The sequence below is a fragment of the Giraffa tippelskirchi genome, chromosome 3, assembly GCF_054371585.1.
Source record: "Giraffa tippelskirchi isolate mGirTip1 chromosome 3, T2T-mGirTip1v1.2.pri, whole genome shotgun sequence".
NCBI lineage: Eukaryota > Metazoa > Chordata > Mammalia > Artiodactyla > Giraffidae > Giraffa > Giraffa tippelskirchi.
Genome location: NC_137277.1, coordinates 29,752,532 through 29,767,250, shown reverse-complemented (window position 1 = coordinate 29,767,250; position 14,719 = coordinate 29,752,532). Strand labels below are relative to the sequence as shown.

The 14,719-nt window shown below is 38.9% G+C and overlaps 2 protein-coding genes across 21 annotated transcripts in view; one reads left to right on the top strand and one right to left on the bottom strand.

Moving 5' to 3' along the window:
* LOC145543169 (reprimo-like protein) overlaps positions 1–14,719 on the top strand; it is a 125,892-nt gene that overhangs the window by 34,236 nt on the left and 76,937 nt on the right. For 7 of the 9 annotated variants that reach the window (XM_081583810.1, XM_081583806.1, XM_081583809.1 and 4 more), the window contains one exon: positions 5,542–5,621. In XM_081583810.1, the coding sequence (XP_081439936.1) occupies positions 5,542–5,621 (80 nt within the window). Of the gene's footprint in view, positions 1–5,541; positions 5,622–6,962; positions 7,143–14,719 lie in introns of those variants that run through there. The other 2 variants (XM_081583817.1, XM_081583814.1) reach the window with 1 other exon arrangement.
* Positions 1–14,719, bottom strand: part of LOC145543168 (leucine-rich repeat-containing protein 37A-like) — a 43,590-nt gene that overhangs the window by 21,772 nt on the left and 7,099 nt on the right. For 2 of the 12 annotated variants that reach the window (XM_081583799.1, XM_081583793.1), the window contains exons 3-6: positions 14,057–14,128; positions 10,427–10,498; positions 9,735–9,815; positions 337–408 (exon numbers count right to left, since the gene is read on the bottom strand). In XM_081583799.1, the coding sequence (XP_081439925.1) occupies positions 337–408; positions 9,735–9,815; positions 10,427–10,498; positions 14,057–14,128 (297 nt within the window). Of the gene's footprint in view, positions 1–336; positions 409–524; positions 1,017–4,544; positions 4,697–5,507; positions 5,577–7,438; positions 7,496–9,734; positions 9,816–10,426; positions 10,499–14,056; positions 14,129–14,719 lie in introns of those variants that run through there. The other 10 variants (XM_081583797.1, XM_081583794.1, XM_081583796.1 and 7 more) reach the window with 8 other exon arrangements.

Below are 14,719 nucleotides of genomic sequence, written 5' to 3'. Positions count from 1 at the left end.
TCCCGAGTTCTCATTTTCAATTGCATCTACCTCTCTCGATAACTTTTTTTTTTTTTCAAATAATGTACCCCTTATTCCTTTTTGCTTCCTGGATAAATAATATTCCTAATGCATCTACACCTTCCGTATCTACGTGCATTCTTCAACACTGCTCTCTTCCTCTGCTGGCTGTCTTACTCATATATATTCTTTAACTTTTTCTTTGCCAATAACTCTTGTATCAAGAACCTAGTTAAAATTTAAATTATGACTTTTTAGACAAAATACTCAACCTGTGACAAAAGTAAGAAAGAGCAGAAATCATCCCAAGGGCCATGAAAATGCTGCAATACTTACAAATATTTCAATGCTGGCAATTTAAAAAGATACGAATCTTCCACCGCTGTCAAAGGATTACGATTGAGAATTCTGAAAAATGGAATGGAATTAAAACTGTCTGCATTTTCAATGACGTCCAAGAAAGTTTACATTCATTTTTGGGGCATATGGAACTTGGTAAAAAATTAATCTTTTTCTGTCTTTACCTATAAATCACCCTTAGAGTCCGTAAAGCACTCTTCCTTTGGGAATTACCCAAGTCTCTAGATGGTAAGAAGGAGAAGAGAAAGAGAGGGGAAAAAAAATAGAAAAATAGTGGGTAGCAAAGAAAAAAATATGCCAAAGAACTTTTCAGGTCAAAAACCCTAGAAGTGACTATGCTGGTAGGAAGCCCTTGCTCCATAAGAAATACTATCTCTGCTGCTGCTGCTGCTGCTGCGTCGCTTCAGTCGTGTCCGACTCTGTGCGACCCCATAGACGGAAGCCCACCAGGCTCCGCTGTCCCTGGGATTCTCCAGGCAAGAACACTGGAGTGGGTTGCCATTTCCTTCTCCAATGCATGGAAGTGAAAAGTGAAAGTGAAGTCGTTCAGTCGTGTCTGACTCTTCGCGACCCCATGGACTGCAGCCTACCAGGCTCTTCTGTCCATGGGATTTTCCAGGCAAGAGTACTGGAGTGGGGTGCCATTGCCTTCTCCCAATACTATCTCTAGAGTCCTCCGTAACTCAAGGTGTTTTTCTTTCATTTCTAGAAATTTTTCTTAAATTTCATAGTTTAAACTACCCAATTAAAGACAAAAATAGGAAAGAAGAAGAGATAAATACAAGAGGAACTGGTGAAAGTCATATTCCCATCATGTGGTCCCATGTGTATCCTAGTATCATAGCCTTTGCTACATTGTATGTAATCACCTGTTTGCTTGTCAGTCTCGTAGGCTGTCAACAACTCCAAAGCAGTGACCACACTATATTGTCATTGTTATCCCTGTGCCTGACAGAGTGCCTAATATTTACTAGGTATTTAATAAATGTTTGTTGAATAAATAAATAACATTTTATTTATATATCAAAAGATGAACAAATTAATTTTTTTGGAACAAAGTTTTATTCCAAGATACTACAATAGATTTTCTTCTTAGTTCTTTAAAACAAATAAGGAAAAGGAAAACCAAGAAGACACAGGAAGCAAGGAAAGAAAATCTGTCTTTAGGCTAACTCCACCCAAGAATCATAGCATATTTTTGCAGAATATTATTATAAAGCTAATTATCACAACTAACATCTGTTGGGTTGCTAGGCATCTGTGATTGGCATTTAACATTTAATCCTCATAGTAACCTTATGTGATCGACTTACTACCCTATTTTACAAATGAGGAAACTGAGGCACAGAGAAGTTATATAACTTGTTCTAAGTCATCAAACCAGTAAGAAGCAGAACTGGAATTTGTACTCAGTTCGGACTCTAAAGCTTTTGTTTAACCTGTATGGGAAAAAAAATATCTGTTATGGGTTAAGAATATCTGTTATGTTAACCTTAACTGTGAGAGCACTAAATATAGAAATACCTTTTCAAACTTCATCTATCCATCTGGGAAAGCCTCTATGAGAATTGTACTTTCTCTTTTTCTTTCTTTTCCTTAATCATCTCCCATGATTAAATATTTAATTAGCCTATGGTCACTGAGATTTTAAACAATGTTGCAGGCAAATTAGTAAAACTGATGGAGTAAGGACATCTGAAAATTCATCCCTCCATAAAAGCAACAACAAAACTGACCCCAAAAATGGTTAGAATCAACCTTTCCTGAACTCTGGAAATTTAACCAACAGGCTTGCAGCAAACCAGGGAATCATTTATTCAAGGAAAACAAATTAATTTCTGTAAGAACAATGAGATCTGTGTTGCCCCATTTTACAAATGAGGAAACTTTGTACACTTGTTCCAGACCTTTGCTCTCCATGCCTTGAAAAATAGCCCACATCTCTGGTACCAGAGGAATCAGAACAGACCGGGAGGGCCTTCAACGCCTCACTTCCAAAGCACCAGCATTATTTTACACCTTTGGTGGTTCCCTGGAAGACCTTACTTGAAAGGTTTGCCTTTGACCTGACTGGAAGGGGCCTAATGTAAAAGGTCTCTTCTCAGATGGTATTTTTGGAAAATAGTCCCAGGTAAATATTTTAACAAGACAGTTGTATGAGGCTGTGGATAACAGTTTGAGGCAAAAAACAGCCTAACCAAACATCTTAAAAAGCAAAGCTGAGGGGCTTCCCTGGTGGCTCACTGGTAAAGAATCCACCTACCAAAGCAGGAGACACGGGCTCGACCCCTGGTCCAGGAAGATCCCACATGCCACGTGGCAACAATGCCCCTGTGCCACAACTATTTAGCCTGTGCTCTAGAACCTGGGAGCTGCAACTATGAGCCCATGTGCTGCAACTGCCGAAGCCCATGCACCCTAGAGCCAGTGCTTTGCAACAAGAGAAGCCACTGCAATGAGAAGCCTGCACACCACAATTAGAGAGTGGCTCCTTTTCTCTGCAACTAGAGAAAAGCCTTCACAGCAAAGAAGACACACAGCCAAAAAGAAAGAAAGAAAGAAAAGCTGAGGAGTGAGATGCCCACAGAGACTTCGTAATGTTCCAACACACTCCTGGGAAACTAGAAGACCGCAAGACATATTCCTGGGAATCTAAAAATAACTATTAGCCTTAATTAAAGAGTTCAGCAAAGTTACAGGATGTAAGTAAATATACAAAAATTAGTTATATTTCTACACAACAGCAATGAGTACTCCAAACATGAAATTAAGAAAACAATTCCATGAATAACAGCATCAAAACAAATAAAATACTTGGGAAAAATTTTAACCAAAGAAGTGCAAGATTCACACTGCAAAGTATGAAACATTGTTGAAAGAAATTAAAGAAGGTCTAAATAAAATGTAAAGACATGCTGTGTTCATGGATAGGAAAGTACCATTATTAAAATTTCACCACTTCCCAAATTGACCTATGGTTTCAGGGTAATGTCTACCAAAATCCCAGCTGACTTCTTTCCAGAAATTGCCAACCTAATTCTAAAATTCATATGGCAATTCAAGGGAAAAGAAAAACCGAAACAACGTTGGTGCTTTCAAAACCCAGCTTAAGGCTACTGCAACCACAGTGGGGTGCTGGCATAAGAATAGACATGTTAAATCAATGGAACAGAATCGACAGTACAGAAATAAAGCCTTATATTTACGGTCTATTGATTTTCAACATGGGTGCCAAAGCAACTCAATGTGGAAAGAACAGTCTTTTCAAATGGTGCTGGGACAACTCTACATCCAAACACAAAATAATGAAGCTCGACTCGTACACGTCACACCATATAAGAAAACTAACTCCAAATAGATTAAATATCCAAAAGGAAGAGCTAAAGCTATAAACCTCTTAGAAGAAAACAAAGGAGTAAATTTTTATGACTTTGCATTGTGTATGCCCTGTGTTCAGTTACTCAGTCAGGTCTGATTCTTTTTTGACCCCATGGACTGTAGCCCACCAGGCTCCTCTGTCCATGGAATTTTCCAGGCAAGAATAATAGAGTGGGTTGCCACTTCCTACTCCAGGGGATCTTCCTGATCCAGGGACCGAACCCACATCTCTTGCATCTCCTGCATTGGTAGGCAGATTCTTTACCGCTACACTACCTGATACCCAAAGCATAAACAATCAGAGGAAAAATAGATGAGCTGGACTTTACAAAAACTAAAAATGTTTCCGCTTCAAAAGACACTATCAAGAAAGTGAAAAAAATAGGACTTTCCTGGAAGTTCAGTGGTTAAGACTCCACACTTCCAATGCAGGAGACACAGGTTCAATCCATGGTCCAGGAAGATTCCACATGTCCCTGTGGACAACTAAGCCCCTGTGCCACAGCTACTGAGCCCACGCTCTAGAGCCATAACTACTGAAGGCTGCATGTTCTAGGGCCCTTGAGCCACAACTAATGAGCGCCTGTGCCACAGCTACTGAAACCTTCGTGCCCTAGAGCCTGTGCTCCACGCGAGAAGCCTCTGCAGTGAGAAGCCTGTGCACTGCAACTAGAGAGTAGCCAGTCACTGCAAATAGAGACAGTCTGTGTGCAACAACGAAGACCCAGCATAGCCAAAAATAAATAAATAATAAATAAATAGAGCAGCGTGTACTCATCAAAAAAAGAAAAAAACGTGAGTGTCACCTGTTTGGTTAAGCACAGTTCTTCAAACTTTGAGGCGCTGAAAAACAAACTTTTGGCACTAACTTATCAGATCACTGATGGGCTCCTGTGACAGTGAATTCCTTCACTTTTGCATCTTCTCCTGTCCACTTTTCCCCAGTCATCACGACTGACTGTATATAAAAATAGAATGATTATAAAGCAATAGGTAGCCAAAACAATTTGGCAAAGTTTGTTATCTTTCTCCAGAATTATCTCAATTCTCCAACCCTTCACTTTTTAATAGCTTGCCCATGGTCTTGGTCCCATGAGCTTACTGTTTTTTCTTAACCAAGCAGCCCTTCTCTGAGATTAATATCCTTGTGTTCATCCCTAGTGAAATAAAAGTATGCGGCCACTCTAAGTTACCCTGTTTCTTCCTCCTGTCTTTAGTGCAGCCTTTTATTCACAAGCTTGTGTCTGGGCAAAGGGGAGAATGAGTGAGAATGAGTCAACAGCTCAATGTGGGGGTTGCTACAGCAACTACTTTCCTACAAACCAAAGGACAAATGGTTTCAGATTCACAGTGGACACTGTACTACAGATCATTTCCATTTTGGCCCAATTCCTTCATTTTACACATAAAAGGTATGCCGACTTCTAGTCCATTACCTTTTTAATTCATGAGCTTCTCTTCATGGAACAAAACATGGGAACAGTTGTTTTTTTTTTTTTTTTGGCAACTTTAAAAAATAAGTTTTATTTGAATAATTTCAAACTCATAAAATGTTACAAAAAGAAACAGATCAAGAAATATGTGTATATTTTTACCCAGATTCCCCTAGGCAACAGTTTTTATTAGCCTCAAAGACCATCTCAGAGTCAAAGTTTAACAAATGCTGTCCTAAATGGTTTTGAAAAATATATCTTATTTGAAGAATAAAGCTCAAATGTTTTCGCATCAGCCTTCTGCTATAGAACACAAAATAAGGGAACATTTCTTACCTGTTATTTTTTTTCTCCAAATTCTTCTATACAGGTCCAGACAGATGGGCTATGTTTCCTTTCTATTAACTGAGGAGACAGAAGAATTGAGGACTGAAGCCTGTCATCACTGTCGTGAGTGTACTGAAATCCTAACAGCTTTAGCTGAAAAAATGTCCAAATCAGGCGGTGAAAACAGATTTCAAATAGGACAAACTCCACAACTATCTATGCTAGAATCCCAAGGCAGGCAGGGCAAACTGGTTTCTTGGAGGAAGGCAGTCAAAGAAATGAGCAGAGTGACCTAGACCCTGTTCCAATATATTTGAAGTACTTGGGGAGGGGCTGACCCCCTTTCCTTTATTCATCTGCATAGGTCCATGAGCCATGAGAACATGACTCCCCACGTGAGGCTCCTCAATACAAGACCTCCAGCTGCACCACGTACACCCTTTCTTGGGGTGGGGTGGGGGCAGCCTAAAGAATTTGAAGTGGTGAATCTGTCTTTCCATGCAAGTTCTGAGAGTAGCCTTGAAGAAGAGTCCCTGGCAGTGAGGAACAGAGGAAGACACAAGGAAATCAGGCAGACCTGAGTTTGAATTCTGATTGTCACTTTCTGGTACAGTGACTTGAATAATGAACATCTCTGTCTTACTTAGTATCATTTACCTCGTAAGGCAGTTTGAGGATTAAGTGAAAGAGCATATGCAAAGCACCCAGCATAGACTGGGCACGGAGTAGGTGCTCAGAAGTGATGATGTCATATTTGCACTGGCCAGAAACCCTGAGGATGCCCAGAGGTGGCTTGGCCAAGAGCTCCAGAAGTGTGGAGTTATCACAGGGAAAACAGCTCTAAAGGCGCTATTCAAGTTAGAAGCCAACTTCAAGATGCAAGGTACAAAAAGCCAAACTGTCATCATTTAGCTCTTACTACAAGGAAATGAAGAACCGCGTAGAAAATTACTTGCAAAGCTCATAAGTGGTTTTGCTTCTTATTAACAGTGTGAATCTAGGCAAGTTATCCAGTGTCTCTGAGTTTCAATTTCCTCATCCCTAAAATGGGGATAATAAGAGTTGTTGGGGGAAAAAAACGTGTGAAGTAATATGTATTCAGTATTTACCATGTATCAAGCACTATGGTAAAAGCTTTAGGCATACTATCTTACTTGTATAGTAAGTATAGTGCCTGGAACATAATAAGTATCTAAGAGATGTAGGTATTAAAGAAATGTTATAGGGCAGAGGAAGAATTACTATGCTTTTGACAAGGAGTAGAAACGTTGTAATATAGGTGGTAAGAATAAGATGCAGTTGAGACAAGAAAAGTAGAGCAGTTGCTAGGTGTGACAATCTCAAATTTTTGAACTATTACCAAAAAAAAACCCAAAAGAACAGCCACCCTAAATCATCCCAGAGGACAGGCCCAAGTGAGTTCGTTTTCATTTTTAATGCTGATGCTTTTCTGAATCTGAGAAGCTGCTGGGGTTTCAGTACATACCAAAAAGTGATGACAACATCCTCAAGCGTGCTAACTTTTGTGTGTACACACCTGTCTAAAGAAAACCAAGGCCGGCTGACTGGGAAGCTTGGTGACCACAGCTCAATTTGTCTTCATGGTGTGACCACACCCATCTCATCAATATTCTCAACAGTGGGGTAAATAATTCAATAGGGATAAGGCTTTGGTTTTCCTCTAATTCTCTCATAATGCTTATGTTCTTGGTACAATATTGATGTACCACAGACAAGCCAGCATGTGAACATGCTCTGTCTGGATAACTATATAGCCTTTCTACATTGTACAGTCCTTTAGTTTCTAAAATCATGGAGCTTGTATTGTTAAAAACAATGAAGTGACTAAAAGAATTTTTAAAAACTAAGCCATCAGTCTGGATCTGTGTAGGTAAAGGAAGGAGAAGCAGTTTGAAGTCAGAAGAAAAAGTATACTTAACATTTAGGATTATCAACCACTGCTGCTTTTCCATAATATATTTCATTCCTGATTTCATCTGAAAGAGACATGATCATTACTGCCATTCACAAAGTTGTACTCAATTAAAAAGCCCTTGGTGCAACTTTGAGGTGGATGTCAGATTCAAAATAGACTACCACCCTGCTAACCTATTTACCTGGTGTTTGTCAATAACATACAGGCTTCATTTAAGAAACCTACTCTTATAATTACCTGAAAGCCAGTGATGAATCAAGTTTTTGTAGGGCCTGAACCTTATCTACTTTGGGAAATTCTAATAAAAGCACACAAAGATAAGAATACAAAAATTGCTAGGACCACTCCCAAGACCTTGGAAGGGACTTATGCAAGTGAGGAGCCCTAAAGCTTAAGCTTCATTTAATTCATGACAAATCTATCTCAACTGGGGCCCTTTACCAAACTTAGTTAATGCAAGGGAAAATATCATTTCAACTTGGAAACACCCTAGTCATTACAGGTAATAAAATGACTTAACTCGAGGGGTAGCATCTTCCCTTGGCATCTTCCCTTTGGAAGAAGGTGCAATAAAGTTTATATCTCACCATGGCAAATGTTGCCTGAAGCAAATTAGCTTTGTCTAGTAGAAAGACTTGGCCCCATCAAAGAGCCCTACCCCCAACACACACTTACTGTATTGTGACAATCTTTTGATGGTAAAACTTCGAATGAGTTTTAGGAGTACAGTATTGATTTATTTCCAACACCAGATAGCTCAGATTCTTTCATTACCTTTTCCTGTCATTTATGATAAACACAGAAATTCAAAAGGAACAAGTTGGTGTCTCTTCCCTTAAGAATCTTTTCTGACCCACCACCCATTTTCTACTTTGCTGCCCCTGCCCACCTTGTTACCCTGCTGCATAGATGCTAGCATGGCTCTCCTATATTTTCCCATCAACATCCATCTTCCTCTTTCCAGTGTCAAAGCTTCTTGGGGACAAAGTCCTTGTCCTATTCTTCTTTGTGTCCCCAACACTGCCCTTAGAACAGTGCTGACACACAGTAGGCATGGCACTCTGTGAATGTTTTTGAATGAATTCATCAATTTTTGTCTACTGTGATTCCACAATTTACTTTCCTGTTGTCTGCATAACCACAGTGAAACTCTGATTCTTATCAGGGACTCTTGGCATTATAAAATGTTTAGAAAAGGTGGTGAGTTTAAGACATTGTATTGACGCTACTGAAACCTCCTGGTGGAGGGACCTTAGGCACCGGCTCTCTGGCCAAAGGAAAACTGACCCTGGGTGCTCTTTCCCCAAAGTAGGCATCAGGAAACTCATGAGGGGCAGAGGGGTGGGGGGAGGCCACCCCAGATAGGGATCTGTAGCTCTGGACACACCCTTAACACCTTCATTAACTGGAAAGGAACTGTGTGAAACTGGATTTCTGAGCCGCAAGACAGTAAGAGAGCCTTTACCAAAGCCAGGCATAGAGAAGGCTCTTGACCTTGACTCGAAAATCCCCTTCCGGCCATGGAATGTACTATGATTTGCTTGTGTCACAGAGAAATCACAGAATTTTTGAGCAGAAGGGGTGTAAAACCCACACTTGTTATTGACGAGTAGTCAGGTAAAGTCTATAGCATTAGGCTACAGCAATGTATTTTCTTTATATTTTTCACACTACAGCTGAACAAAAACATCATCTTTTTCCATAACTGAAAGGTTCTTACTGGCCACAGATAATTCACTTCAGAGGCATACTTTTTGAAAAACAAGGATCTGGGTGATTGGGGAGAGCCCTGTAGCGGATGTTCAGGAATTCCTTTTCCTTTACCATTTAAAAGAAGCTAATGGTTGAGGAAGCATCCATACCTTTTGTTCCATGAAGAATTTTGTGCTAAACTTAGATCTTTGCAGCTGTGCATTGTATAGACGTTAAGCAGTTACGAACTTGGCACATGAGCAGGAATCAAAGTTAAAATCAAAAATGGAACTTCATGGACCCTTCCTATATTGGAGCAGCATCAGTGGGATTCCATGACAGTGTTAATTTGAATGTTTTTGTTTGGTGCCTTTTATTGCCTGTCCCAAAGATCAGTACTATGGAAACCAGACCGTTTCATACATAGGAGTTAGACAAGTCTCTTGGCCTCTTTGTACCTTAGTTTCCTCATTTGAGAAAAAAAAAAAAAAAAGGATCACAAGATATACTTTTCAGGATTCATACTAGGCTTACACCCAGGTAACCAATAACTGTATGATGTTTTTACACACAGTTTTATACATGTATTCATCTTCTATTTCACTTACAATGTGTGTAAAAACTGCATTCCATGCCAGGCCTGAAATGTTCCAAAGCTCAGTTCTGTGAGTAAATTGCAACCAAGATTTCTACAAAAAAAGACACAAGCAAAAGAAGAAGAAAAATATATATTCTTTCAAAACACTTATCCTTTGGCAGTAAATCTAATTTATATATGATGAAAATAACACCAGTACTCCCTCCATACACTAAAGAAATCTCACTGTGGAAGATAATAGGATTGACACTTGAATGATTATATACTTGGTGCATTTAGTAAATGCTCAATAAGTGCTTATGTTAAGTGATCTTTATTTCTCTAGAAAAGCGGCACTGTTGACATTTGAGACTGGATAATTCTATCTTGTGGTGGGGCTCTCCTGTACACTGTTGAATGTTTAGCTGCATCTCTGGCCTCTGTCCACTAGATGCCAGTAGCACATACAGTTCTAACAACCAAAAATGTCTCCAGACATTGCCAAATGTCACTGCATGCAAAATTACCCTGGTTGGGAATCACTCACTGCTCTATAACGATTCACTCTGATCTGTGTAATAATTCTCACACTAACCTTTGCCAGAGACAAAAAGCACTTGTTATATAATTTTAATAATATTTCAAAATGAGTAACAAATTAATTTGATAAAAATTAAGTTTTCTAAAAATTCCAAATATAATGAAGTTGTATTTGTAACTTACATAAACTGCAAAAAAGGAAGTGGTTCAAATGTACGTCTTTCAATAAACTGTATTTTATTGCAGGATAAATCTCTAGGAAAAGTAAAAGGAAAATATTGCCTCAATTAGCTATTAGATATCTATTTAATAGGAATAATAGTAGAGGTTAGAATGACAATCACAAGTAAGTAGCTTTGGTCTAAACTCCAAACCTTAGGAAGTGTTATTTGAACCTTCCAGAGTCCCTAACCCTGCCTTCACCTCTCTCAAGAAATCTCTATAAATAAAATATGTAACTATAGAACTTTTTTAAAGTTTATGTCATAATCACCTGGAAGGCAGCTATCACTATGGGCTGTGTTAGTCGCTCAGTCATGTCCAACTCTTTGCGACCCCATGGACTATAGCCCGCCAGGCTTCTCTGTCCATGGAATTCTCCAGGCAAGAATACTGGAGTGGATTGCCATTCCCTTCTCCAGAGGAACTTCCCAACCCAGGGATCGAAGCCTGGTCTCCTGCCTTGAAGGCAGATTCTTTACCGTTTGAGCTACAACTATAGGCCTTGATAGATTTTGGAGGTAATCTTTCCTGAGAGCAGAACTGATTAGATTCCCACCTTTTGTAGCCTCTCCAAATTTTAGATTATGAGCTCAAAGTTTTTATTCTCCAATTACAATTTCTAACATTAAAAAGAATTTTCTTATATTTACACACCTCCCAATTTAGTTCCGTTTTTCTAGACCAATTCAGTACTAGCAGAAATAAAAGATATCCTTTCATACAACCTGAAAGGAAGTCACTCCCCTCAATGATATGTAACTTGACCTAATTCAGTATTATACTTTCTATCATATTGATTTTTATTGGAAAATACCCACTCTTGACTATAGCTGACTATCCTGTTTCCATTGATATCGGCTTGCGTCTCATTTCACCTGGATGGGTATAACTGTCTTCTGACTGGTGTTTCTATCTCTGCTCTCTCCATTCCTAAGCCACCCTCTACATGATCATTAGTTGAGCTCTCCAGAAAGTGAAAGTGAAAGTTGCTCAGTTGTGTCCGACTCTTTTCGAACCCATGGACTGTAGCCTGCCAGGATCCTCGGGCCGTGGAATTCTCTAGGCCAGGATACTGGAGTGGGTAGCCGTTCCCTTCTCCAGGGGCTCTTCCCAACCCAGGGATTGAACCAAGGTCTGCCGCATTGCAGGCGGATTCTTTACCATCTGAGCCAATCTCCAGAAGTGGTCCTTAAATACTAGCACCATTTGTGAACTTACTGAAGCGACAAATACTCAGCCCTACTCTGGACCGATTGAATCATTAACTACAGAGGTGGAGTTTGGGTTTCAACAAGCCTTCCAAGTGATTGACTCTGCTGCAGGCTCAAATCTGCCCGAGAGCACTGCTGTGGTAACATGGTCGCTTGGCCCCAACGCCCTTGATAACCTGGCTCTCATCTCCTACTCTCCCCACTAGAACTCTATGGGTACTCAAAGTGTTTTTCCTGTGTTTTGTCTTTCTCCCAACTTTCTTTTGCAAGCTTCTTCTTCCCAAGATGTCTATCTGATGATACCAATGGCCCTTCAAATTTCCGTTTAAACAGCATTGCTTTAGCAACATCTTCCCTGATCCAGTTAGAAGTCTTTTTTTTCCCCTCTTCTATGCTCCAACACCAACTTACAGCTCTCATTACCCATATCCATTTCTTTTTTTAAAAAAAGAAAGATATTTTTGCATGCCATTTTCTCTCAGCATAAAACTCCTTGAGTGTATGGGTTAAATCCTATTTATGCACATTGTCTGTGATGTTTGCAGCCAATGTATGGACATAAAGCAAACTCAAATATTTATAAAGTCAACAAATAAGGAGTGAGTAAGAGGAAAATGACTGTGTTAAGAGAAGTGTAGCTTTATTACTTCACGGCTCCCTCTTCTGTGCCTCTGCCGCACTTTGTCATTCGAGTTTGAGTTGTTTGCTTTCTCTGTGGGATCGTGAATTGCCAGAAGGAATCCTATCTTAGCCACTTTTGTGTTTCCAACACTAGGCTTAGTGCTTAGCATATTCTTTTTTAGCTTTTTTTACTGACTGGCATTTTTAAAAAAGAATGTGTATAGGGATGCTAACATGAAATAATCAACTTATAAAGTATTTCATAGAAGTAATGAAGGGCCTAATCCACTGAGTAGTTACCTTTGTTTTTCTCCAAACTATGTTTGTAAGGTTTGGACCCCAGACAGAAGAAAAGAAAACAGTTGCCCCTAAGGCTTTGAAGGTTTGATAATTAAAGAACTATTGTTAGGGTGAGGTGAGATTCTTTATATACCCATCTCCCTTAACTCTTTTGTATTTGCAAAAATACTCTACTTGTTAAACAGCATCATAAATTGGCTTAATAAGGGTTAACATACACATCTTGGATGCCATGGACAAAGGACAAAAACTGAGCTTTTAAAGCAAAGAACACGGTATCTCCTTGTTCCTAAATAAACAGAAACATTATGCAAGCATTTCTTCTTGGATAAAGAAGCTAGAGAGGGCATTCCCTGGAGGTCCAGTGGTTAGGACTCAGCACTTCTGCCAGGGGCCTGGATTCAATCCCTGGTGGAGGAACTAAGATCCTGCAAGCCACACAGTGTGGCCAATAAATAGAGGCTGGAGAGATTTTTGTTTTGTACCTAGTGAAGTTAGGGGCATTTCTGATATGTTTATTTAGTGTAGACATTTCTAAATATACCACTTATCCATCATCTTTAACATTTTTAATTTCATGCAATTTCTGCATGAAATCCTTAACAACAGTCTGTTCTTTTGACAACTTCGTGTGTTCTTGACAAAGGACTGTTTAGATAGTTCATCTAATATTTAACATTTTAGTGTTAAATGTTAAATACTTAACATTTTCCTGTGTTTTATCTTTCTCTCACTTTCCTCTTGCAAGCTTATTCTTCCCAAGATGTCTATGTGATCATACCAATGGCCCTTTAAGGTTCCATTTAAACAGCATTGCTTTAATAGCATCTGATCCAGTTTTAGCTTAGATTAAGTTATCAAAATTATGAGTTAATGGCATTCACACTAATGTAAGTGCTCTATATTTTCTTTCCTGTGGGTGACAATTTGAAGTTAAGTTTAATTCTTCTCATTTTACTAAAACAAGTTTTTCAAACCTTTTCCAAAAAGGCCAGGGAGTAAATATTTTAGGCTTTGCACGCCACACAGTCTCTGTCGCATATTTTCTTTGTTTCTCCCTCTTGTTTTTTCATTTACAGCCCTTTAAAAATCATTTTTAACTTATGGGCTGTATAAAAATGGACCATGGGCCAGATTTGAGTCATGAACAAAATATAAGCAGATAGTATATGAACATTTATATATAAGGTTCACATGGGAGGCTATAATTGCTCAGATCCCATTACTACTTTTCCTCTACAACTAAAGGGTATTTTCCTATCTATATCTTGTCTAAATAATTAAACTAAAAAATGAATAGGGGGTATTTAACGGTAGAGATGGGCTAGGGCCCTACACAGACTTACAAAATTATAGAATTGTATGGGTGGAAGAAATTGAAGAGACTATCTATTTTGAACCCCGTAGTTACTTTATAAAGAAGATCTCATAAATAAATATGATTCACTAATTAACTTACAAATATTGGAGGGATAGCAAGCCTTCAAATGAGTCTTTGCGTAATTCAGTCAAAGAATTTTCACTGAGAATTCTGAAAAATGAAAAGGTTATTTCTCAATCAAAACGCAAAATAACTACAACCATTTACTACACAGTACTTCTGTAAGTAGAGGAAGCTAAGTAATGGTGCCATCTAAACACCCTAATTCTTATTTAAGTTAGGGATGGCGATTTCTGCTCTGTTTTCATTTAAACCTTTCTCCTCACATCTTTTGCTGTGTCCATCTCTCTCCATCACACACACACACTCCATCCACTCTTCCCACCAAATCATACAGATCATATAGTTAATGCCTACTCTCTAGATCACAGGATTTCTGTTAGAATCCAACTGTGGGCAGCACCAACATTGCAGAGGAGTCCTTCCCTCTTCTCTTTTCCCAAACCTTATTGGGAAGTTCCACACAGAACTGTATCAGGGCTGCAAATGAAGCCATTTGATTTTTTTCCTCTAGTAAAACTTTTTTGAAAATTATTTGAATATTTTAAAAATATGCATAAAATATATACAATTGTTCAGTTTAATAATTATGAAACAAATCCCTGTGTGATACCACTCATGTCAGAAAAGAATCCTGTCAGCATCTGAGGAGTCCCCGGGCAGACCTTTCCAATCACAGCT